Raw genomic sequence first — 10,465 nt, forward strand, 5'->3', positions numbered from 1 at the left:
GCATATTTGAGCCTTGGTGTTCTGGCAGATGAATGAGGATGCTAATTTCCTTCCCTAGGAGTTTTAACTCATGAAAAGTGGCCTTTTTACTGTAAAACATAACAACAACAAAAAAACCCACAAAGCTGAGCATGGTAGTGTATGCCTGTAATCCCAGCTACTCTAATCTCTGCAAAAGTAGTGAGAATCTTTTAAAAACAATCAAAGATCCTGGGCACTAGTGGCTCACACCAGTAATCCTAGCTACTCAGGAGGCTGAGATCTGAGGATCACAAGCAAGAAAGCCAATAAAACTCTTATCTCCAATTCACGACCAGAAAACCAGAAGTAGAGCTGTGGCTGAAAGTCATAGAGTACTAGTCTTGAGGAAAAGCTCAGGGACAGTGCTTAGGTCCTGAGTTCAAGCCCTATGACTGACCAAAACAAAAACCCAGAACTATAAAAGAAGCCAGAAGCAGGTGGGTCATGCCTGTAATTCTAATTATTCAGCAGGCTGAGATTTGAGGATTGTGGTTGGAGGCCATAAACTCAGAGCAAGGAAGGAAGGAGCTGCTGCATCTTGCTAAACCGTAGACTCCTTACTTGGGCCTCCAAATTATCCAATAGCAGGAGAAAAAGTCTGGCATCCCCGCCTCCATCTTGTATCCATCCATCTTTTTATAAGCCAGTCATCTTAGAATCCAGGAATGCCAAGACTTAGCAACACATGTTTCCATGGAGGAATACAGGAAACTAGTCCAAAGGAAGGGGACTCCAGAGCCTCTCCAGAGTTGATAAATCTTCTGGAACACTTCTCGGAACAAGGAAGAGACAGTGGTCAACCATGCCATGCCAGGCTGGGATTGCTTTAACAGTGCATACCTGACACTACCACCCCTACACACCCGCACTCTCTATTTAAACTTAAAACTCACATTTGTACACAGAAGATGCCTGAAGATGAACTCAGTGTCAGGTAATAAACCTCTCTCTGCCCTTCACCATTAGAACCTCTTTAGTTGGCATAGAGGGGCAAGGGGCAGAACCAGGCAAATCCTGAAAGTTTGGACCTGAGGTCTACAACTCTGGTTGCATCGTGATAGAGACAGACTTGACCAAGGCTTCCCCTTGCTAGATGCTAGTGGATCATGCCTATAATCTCAGCTGAGATCTAAGGGTCCCCATTCAAAGACTGCTGGGGCAGAGAAGTCTGTAAGACTCCTGTCCAATTAATCAGCAAAAAGCTAGATGTGGAGATGTGACTCAAGTGGTAGAACACCAACCTTTAGCCAAAAAAAAAAACAAGTGAGAAAGCAAATCGCTGAGTTCAAGCTTCAGTACTGGCACAAAAATAGATGAATGAAATGTTCCCCTTTACCGAAAAATTACAGGACGTATTAGTGGACATCATTCCTGTACCAAACCCTCACAGAAGCAGAATGGAGTTGCTCATGCCACGTGCTCCATCAGCAAAGTGAATCACTAAAGGAAGCAGCCATGTCCTACAGCAGGCCAGCTTTTCCTGCCAGCAAAATAAGGAAGTCTCCTTTGCTTTAAACCTGAAGTGCTGTGTTAACCAGTAAAGGTTTTCCTACATATAGTTCTCAGCCAGGTGCTGGTGGCTTAAGCTTATAATGCTGAAGAGCTGAGGGACAGCACCTAGGCCCAGAGTTCAGACCCCATGACAGGCAAATAAATAAATTAATTAATCAATTTAAAAACCCACAGGCTGCTCCTAGGCAAGAACTGAATAGAGGCTGACTGGTCTATAATTAATTTGTTATAATTCTGCCTCAACATTCCCAAGTCACTGAGCTGTGGATGCTGCAACTTTTAGTTTGACCTATTCCCTCTACAGGGGGCAAAGATAAACTATTAGAAAAACCTTTGGTCAGTGGCAGGGGAGGGGGGGAGATATGTATGTGTGTGTATGTATTTTTTTTTCCTTAAAAAAGACCAATCAACCAAATCACCACACCAGCAAAGTACAGAATTTAGGGAGAGCCAGCTTCTGCTCCTGCTGGAAAAGACACAAGTAGGCTCGTTAGCTCCTGGGTAAAACCCTGGGAAAACAATGTGGCTACCACCCCAAAGTACAAAACAGCACAATTCTAGTACAAGAAAACCATGAATAAGAGTGAGCTCAACCACCCAGGGAAGAGAGGGTAACAGGAAGTTATAAAGAAGTCCCTGGCCGGGCGCTGGTGGCTCACGCCTGTAATCCTAGCTACTCAGGAGGTTGAGATCTGAGGATCGCGGTTCAAAGCCAGCCCGGGCAGGAGAGACCGTGAGACTCCTATCTCCAATAAACCACCAGAAAACTGGAAGTGGCGCTGTAGCTCAAGTGGTAGAGCGCTCGCCTTGAGCTGAAGAGCTGAGGGACAGCACCCAGGCCCAGAGTTCAAGCCCCACGACCGACAAAAAAAATAAAAATAAAAAAATAAAGAAGTCCCTGGATTCACTTTATGTGTGTGTGAGTGTGTGTGCACGCGCATGTGTGTTTATGTATGCATGCATGTATGTGCATGTGCGTGCGTGCCTCTGTGTGTGTGTGTGTGTATGCATACACACACACCTGGGCTTGAACTCAGGGCCCTGCAATCTCACTTGGACTTTTTTACTCAAGGCTGATGCTCTACTATTCAAGCCACAACTTCACTTCTGGATTTTTGCTGGTTAAGTGAAGGTAAGTCTCTGGATTTGTATGCCTGAGCTGGCTCCAACCTCAATCCTCAGATCTCAGCCTCTGAAGCTGCTAGGATTACAGGTGTGAGCCACCAGTCCCCACTTATATTCACTATTCTTCACAGAGCTAAGTGAAAATCTCCCAGAGCTGCTCCCCAGGACTGGACTCCAGACCACCCACTTGGGCCTAGCCTGAGCCACTCTCACCCGGGGCAGAAGGACCTTACCTTAAGAGCACCACAAAGTTCCACCGTGTCCGCATCGTCCACCACAGTAATTCGAAAATTGGGAGTCTGAAGAAGTTCTTTGAAGATCAGGCCATTCTGCATTATTTTGCTGCCTATGGAAAAAGAAAAAATAAACACTCTAATGTCAATATTCAACCTAATCAAGAAGCCAAAATCCTTTTTATTACATAAACAATATAATTACTGCAGTCCCTTCAAATTCCAAGAAAGCCCAAGGCAATACAGAAGGGACAGTTGCTCCTGACTCCTGAGATGACCCACTTTCACATGTGAAAGTGCCTTTTTATGAAAACGACTATACTTAGTAAACTTCACGCTTCCACTCAAACCTCCAGTCTTGCTTGATATCCGCTCATGCAAGAATGGAGACAGAAGCACTGAACTTCTGGGATCAGTAACAGCATTCAAAGAGCCCCTAAGGCAGCTGGGGGCATTTCTATGCTTACCATTCTAAACAAGAAAAGAAAGCCCAAATAGGTGTACAGCCTGCCTTGGTCACCTAGCTAGTATACTGGAGGCAGAGGACAAGTTCTGAACCCATATGTCACTCTACTCCAAGGTCCTATGCTGTGCCACTTCTTGGATGTTGAAAGAAAGAAGATGAGGAAAAACCAAACAAATATCACAATTTGAGCTGAACAATTCCAATGCAGAAAAAAGCAATTAAAGTAGCCCCTAGAAGCAGGTAATAGAGGCTCACATCTGCAATCATAGCTGCTCAGGAGACTGAAATCTGAAGAATATGGTTCAAAGCTAGCTGGGGCAGGGAAGTCCATGAGACTCTTATTTCCTAAACACCAAAAAGCCAGAAGTGGAGCTGTGGCTCAAGCAATAGAGTACGCTGAGTGAAAAATCTAAGGGAAAATGCCCACGTCTTGAGTTTAGCACAAGGGAAAAAAAATTACACTCAAGATGTACCAAGTTCATTTTGTAAGCTCTGTACATTAGGCTAAGTTCTCCTTTTCCAAATACTGGAACTGTGTGAGGTTGGGCAAGCTGACTCCTTCCTCTTTGGGTGTGGCAGCAGGTATCTATGTGCTTCTGGGCAATGCTGTTTCATCATCTGCTTGGGTAAACCTGCCCTGGCCCTAGCACACGGTCTCAGTGTGTCTCCTCTACCTCACCACCTGCCCATCCCTAGTCACATTCAGCCATCTGTGCCCAGCTGGAAGCTAGTGCTGCCACTAGCTAGTGCTGAGGAATGGGCAAAGGGAGAAGAAGCTCTGCCCCTGAGGTGAGGCAGGGACTTGTCTGTGGCTACAACTAGTACATGCTGTTCAGAGAATGGGTTTCACTCACAACAACCTCATTCTCTGAAATACGCCTTTTAAAATTATCATGTTAAATCATGGTTATGAAAGTGCTGTTTTTCTCAGCGTAGTAGGTCACACCTGTAATCCTAGCTACTTGCGAGGCTGAGAACTGGTTCAATAGCAACCTGGGCAAAAGGTTCAAGAGATCTCATCTCAACCAACAAAGTTGCATGTGGAGGCTCAGAGCTAGAGGTTTGTGTCTGGAAAAAATTAAGTGGAGCTGTGGCTTATAGTGGTAGAGCACTAGCCTTGAGTACAAAAGCTCAGAGACAGTACAGTACTCAGGCCCCGAGTTCCAGCCTGACTGACAAAAAAAAAAAAAGAGTGTGGTGGAGTTACCTGTCACCTCACCTGTGTGGAAAGCATGGAGGATCAAGGTTCAGGCCAGCACAGGAATAATCTAGGCAATCCTATCAGAACAATAACTAAAGCAAAAAGGGTTGGTAACATCACTCCAGTGGCAAAGCACTTACCTAGCAAGCACCAGACCCTGACCACTCTCCATAAAAACAAACAAAAAAAAAAGTGCCTCTTCATTATTACTACAGGTCCCCAAGCAGTGATGTAGCAAGCAAGGAGCCAAGCCATCTATTTGATAGAGACAATGACCCAGGACCATGTGGGATCGACCCTCTTCCAGGCCATTTTAGAGGCAATCAATTTATTTAATAAAAGTCCTTTCCAACCTCAATTTCAGTCTCTGATTGCTTATTTGTTCACTCAGAAGTCCCGCAGACTTATGTATTTGAGACATTTATCAGTGTCTGACCCATTAACATAGTGATTGGATCACTCTCAAGATTCTGTGCTAAACTCAGGACTGAGGACAGTGCTCACCACAAGGGGACACCAGCGCTCACTATGTCGGTGTTTCTCAAAGAAGCTCAAAAATCACACCATTTTTCTTCATCTTCCATAGTCACAGGTGGGCCAATATTTCTGAATTTACCACAATTAAAAGTTAGCTAGTAGGGTTGGGAAGGTGGCTCAGTGGTAGAGAGCTTGCCTCGCATGCATGATGCCCTGGGTTCAGTTCCTCAGCACCACATACAGAAAAAGCCAGAAGTGGCACTGTGGCTCAAATGGTAGAGCACTAGCCTTGAGCTGAAGAGCTTAGGGACAGTGCCCAGGCCCAGAGTTCAAGCCCCAAGACTGACAAAAAAGAATTAATAATAATAATAATAATAATTAGCTAGTGCTAGCCAGGCACTAGTGGCTCACACCTGTAATCCTAGCTACTCAGGAGGCTGAGATCCAAGGATCACAGTTCAAAGTCAGCCCAGCATGAAAGTCCCTGAGACTCTTATCTCCAATAAACCACTCAAAAACCAGAAGTGGCACTGTGGCTCAAGTAGTAGAGCACTTGCCTTGAGCTGAAGAGCTGAGGGACAGTACCCTGGTCCAGAGTTCAAGTCCCACAGCCAACAGAAAAAAAAGTGGGGGGGGGGCTGGGAAGGTGGCTCAGTGGTAGAGTGCTTGCCTTGCATGCATGAGGCCCTGGGTTCAATTCCTCAGCACCACATTCCCAGAAAAAAACGGAAGTGGCGTTGTGTCTCAAGTGGTTGAGTGCTAGCATTGAGCTGAAAAGCTGAGGGACAGCGCCCAGGCCCAGAGTTCAGGCCTGAACAACAACAAAAATAGCTGGTGTTAGGCATGGTGGCACACAACTGTAATCTCAGCACCAGGGAAGGTGAAGTGGGAGGATTATTAAAAACCTGATCTCAAAATCAGAAAAAAAAATTAATTAAACTGAATGTCATCAATAGAGGAAATCATGAGTGTTGGAAACAAGGTAGAGTACTTATCTAGTATATTCAAGGCCAGTGCTTCACCACCAGAACGATTAAAAAAGAAGAAAAAGGAGGGAAAGCCATGTGCAGTGATTCTCATCTTTAATCCTAGCAACTTGGAAGGATCAAGATTCAAATTGGAAGCATCAAGATTCAAGTCAGCCAGGCAGAAAAGTTTGATTGATTTCACCTCTGCAGAAGCCATGGCCGTCCAGCCATGACAGGAAGACTAAAACAGGTGGATTTGGATGCACGCTTGTCTCCAGGTGGTTATTTTTGAGAGACGGTCTCAAAAATACCCAGGAAGCTGGGATCCAGAGGATTGGGTTCAAAACTGGCATAGGCAGAAAAGCCCAGGAGACTCTATCTCCAATTAACTAGTAAAAAGGAAAAAAAAAGCCAGATAGGAGGCAACTCAATAGAACTTCAGTTATGAACCCAAAAGCTGAGTGAGGGTAAGGCCCTGGAGTTCAAGACCCAAACAAACAAGCAAAAACAAAAACAACACAGTGCAAAAGAAAGGGCCTGCATTCCAAGCTCAAGGCCCTAAGTTCAAACCCCAGCACTATCAGAAACAGAAATTGAAGGGAGGATCCACTGTAACAATGAGATGTACAAGGCTCTATGTTGAAAATGAACTTTACAACTTGGGGGTGGGGCAGAAAGTTGGGCAGTGAGGAGAGGAAGTTGGGAGGTGGGGAGGGAAGGAATGATAGGGGAAAAACAAAGGAGGCAACAATGCTCAATAGGAAATGGATTCATTACCTTACTCACGTAACTGTAACCCCTCTGTACAGTATCTTTACAATACTATATATATATAGTATTATATATTATATGTTATGTTATATATATGTTTTATATATTACATTATATATATATATAATATAATATATATATAAAGGAAATGGAAGGGAGGGAGGAGGGAGGAAGGAGGAAAGGGAAAAAGGAACAGAGGGAGAAAGAAGGGAAGGAGGAAGGAAGGGGTGAAAAGTACAAAGAGGGGGGTGAGATCTGCATAACCACAGTGCAATTCAATGTTGCTATACTACTAACAGATGATCCAGATTCAACTCTCATCAGTGACCAGTGTGGTCTGAGACAGCAACTTTCCCTCCCTAACTGAGGTCCAGAACGCTGTTGCATTCCTGAATCTAGGTTCCCAAAGCCCTGCTGAATTCCTGATCAGGCCGCCAGCCATCTCCAACACATGGAGCACTCCATTAGCCTTCAGCTGTCCTTTTGAGGAGTAAGAGACGTTTGTTTGACAATGTCTGTCCCTTACTTCCAGCTTGTCTGATATAGCTTCATGATTAAATTCAGGTTATATACAACTTTTTAAAATTATCACTCTCATGTTCTATCTGTGTGTGTGTGTGTGTGTGTGTGTGTGTGCACGAGAGCGCACGCATGTGCACACCTGCCCATGTGCGACACACCAGCACTAGGGCTCAAACCCAGGGTCTTGGGTGCTATCCCTGAGCTTTTTGGGTGCAAGGCTAGCACTCTACCACTTAAGCCACAGCACCATTTGCAGTTTTTTGGTGGTTCATAGGGTTCAAACACTGATGCCAGGCACTGGCAGCTCATACCTGTAATCCTAGCTACTCGAAAGGCTAAGATCTGAGGATCATGGTTCAAAGCCAGTCCCGGCAGGAAAGTCCAGGAGACTCTTATCTCCAATTAACCACCAGAAAACTGTAAGTGGTGCTGTGGCTCAAGTGGTACAGAGCTAGCCTTGAGCTGAAGAGCTGAGGGACAGTGCCCAGGCCCAGAGTTCAAGCTCCATGACCGACTAAAAAAAAAAAAGAATACCCACAGCCCAAACACCCTCGATCCTCACAGCCTAGTGAATAAATAGCTAGGATTACAGCTATGAGCAACCGGCACCCATCTCTAGCTACTTTTAATGCTTTGCTTAATTTAACTCAAGACACCAGTGCCAGCTTTGTCCAACCCACAGAGAAAGGACACAGACAGAAGTCAAGGGGAAAGAGAGGTGACAACGGGACATTTACCTTTCTTGACAAAACAAGCCCAAGTCACTTACCTACAATACACAGGCTAGAGGCAGATAAACAACCCAGCTAGAATGTGCAGGTAGTTTAAAAGACTAAGTTTCAGTGATCAAATGGAAATGGGTTCTCAGCCAAAAAAAAAATGTATACAAAATTTTTATTACTGTATTAGGGAGAATAAAAGCTCTTTTTTTTGGTTCCGGTCATGGGGCCTGAACTCTGAGCCTGGGCGCTATCCCTCAGCTCTTCAGCTTAAGGCTAGTGCTCTACCACTTGAGCCACAGCACCACTTCCGGCTTTTTTCTTTTTTGCTTTTGTGGTGCTGAGGAATCGAACCCAGGGCCTCATGCATGCAAGACAAGCGTTCTACCACTGAGCCACCTTCCCAGCCCCTACATATTTAAAATGAAAATCAAGGGGGAACTGCAATGAAACTATAAGCATCCTATATGGAAAGTATGAGAATCTAAAGGTTCATTTTCCATGAACCTCATGTCACTCACTATAGAACCCAGCCTCTGGTATCTTAGGTTCATTTTATGCATCTGTCAAGGAGAAACATCTGTAAAATTTGTGCAGTGGTAGAGAAAAACCTAAATGTTTGCAAAGTGTCTAAAAATACAGCACTATTATTTTTACACCAGTGCATTTATATTTTAAGATACTTCAGATTCTCAAAGTCCTTCTTAAAGCAATGGGAATTTTCACAAAATCAGTGTGAGAATGTTTCTTCCCAACGTGTAAGAACAGAAAAAAAAAAGCTTACTATTTCAGGAAACAGGACAGCCAAATCTGAACCAAGATTCTACCTTGTGGCATGACCTTGAAAGTCATTCCTTAGTCACCAGAAAATGGGAACTTCCCTCACCCATTGTTCAGTCTCATGGGAATCAGTGAGGATGGACTTGGAGACTGGCTTTTGTGATCTGTGAAAAGCTAAGCTAGGTGAGTGATACATCCTGTAGTCAGTCCTAACAACTTGGGAGATAGAAGCAGGAGACAGAGTGTTCAAGGCCAGTCTAGGCAACATATGCAACACAGCAAAATTCAGTCGTGAATAAGAAGGGGAAGGGAAAGGGAAAAAAAGGAAGAAGGGAGGGAGGGAACGAATGAAAGGATAAAAAGGGAATTTCTTGGCCAAGGAACCTCCCCCATTTGAGTGTGGGTACAAACACCCCCTGTGTGGGGGTACAAACAACCTTCTATTTCCATGTCTAACTTACTGGTCCCCCTTCCAGGTGGATCAGGTCATCTCCCCAGCTCTCCATTCACTCTGGTGTGGCTGGACCACTTCAGAGGCACAGAATGGTTCTGCACATAACCCGCCCACCCCCAGGCCCACCACAGACAGTATGGGGAACAGGCTGGGGCAGCTCTGGGGTGGAGCATGCGCCAGGCCCTGGGTTCCACTCTAGCAGCACAGGGGCGAGCAAGGAGGGAGGGGAACACACAGGAGAGACCTCCATGTCTCCCCTGGGTGGCTCACCGATAGTGGTCTCACAGAACTTCTCGGCAGCCACCTCACTGGCTATATTGGCACCCATCAGCACACTGATGTCGATGCCCATCTTCTCTCGGATGATGTCAGAGATGAGCTTCAGCCCCTCAGGGCCCTCGTCGATGCCCTAAGAGGGAGGAGGAAACAGAATCACAGAGCTGCATATAGCTGCTTTATGCAGAATCCACATTTAGATATCTCAAGAAAAATACTCTTACATGAGAAAACAAAGTGCATACGAACTGCTTAAGGAATAAAATAAAGAAAATGAACTATACAACTTGTGGATGGGGATGGAAGGTAAAAACAGAGAGTACAAAGAAAGGAGTAAAAAGAAATGTACTCACTAACTGTAGCCCCTCTGTATATCACCTTTATAATTAAAAAAAAAAAAAAAAAACTTTAGCTGGGAATGTCACTTAGTGGTAGAGTGCTTGCTTGCCTAGCTTGGATGAAGCCCTGAGTTCAATTCCACTGTACCACATAAACAGAAAAGGCCAGGGGCTGGGAAGGTGGCTCAGTGGTAGAGCGCTTGCCTTGCATGCCTGAGGCCCTGTGTTCGATTCCTCAGCACCACATAAGAAAAAACCCGGACGTGGCGCTGTGGCTCAAGTGGTAGCGCGCTAGCATTGAGCTGAAGAGCTGAGGGACAGCGCCCAGGCCCAGAGTTCAGGCCCCACGACCGGACCCCCCAAAAACAAAAACAGAAAAGGTCAGAAGTGGTGCTGAGGCTCAAGTGGTAGAGTGCTAGCCTTGAGCAAAAGAAGCTTTGGGACAGTGCCCAGGCCCAGAACCCCAAGACTGGGGGGGAAAAAAAACCTTTAAAAATTAAAACAAGGAGGGGGGACCAAGATGGCGACGGGGCAGTAGGGAAACGCCACAGCTCTCTCCAACCAAAAAGAGAGTTCGAGTTCCAACGCTTAATCTCCCCAAG

General features: G+C 45.3%; 1 protein-coding gene across 1 annotated transcript in view; it reads right to left on the bottom strand.

Moving 5' to 3' along the window:
• The window catches only part of LOC105994830, a 131,392-nt gene that overhangs the window by 14,677 nt on the left and 106,250 nt on the right, over window positions 1-10,465 (bottom strand). Inside the window, exons 4-5 of the mRNA XM_013028469.1 lie at window positions 9,520-9,658; window positions 2,892-3,004 (exon numbers count right to left, since the gene is read on the bottom strand). Of these exons, the coding sequence (XP_012883923.1) occupies window positions 2,892-3,004; window positions 9,520-9,658 (252 nt within the window). The remainder of the gene's footprint in view (window positions 1-2,891; window positions 3,005-9,519; window positions 9,659-10,465) is intronic.

The sequence above is a fragment of the Dipodomys ordii genome, unplaced genomic scaffold (genome assembly GCF_000151885.1).
Source record: "Dipodomys ordii isolate 6190 unplaced genomic scaffold, Dord_2.0 Scaffold110, whole genome shotgun sequence".
In the NCBI taxonomy this organism is placed as follows: Eukaryota; Metazoa; Chordata; class Mammalia; order Rodentia; family Heteromyidae; genus Dipodomys; species Dipodomys ordii.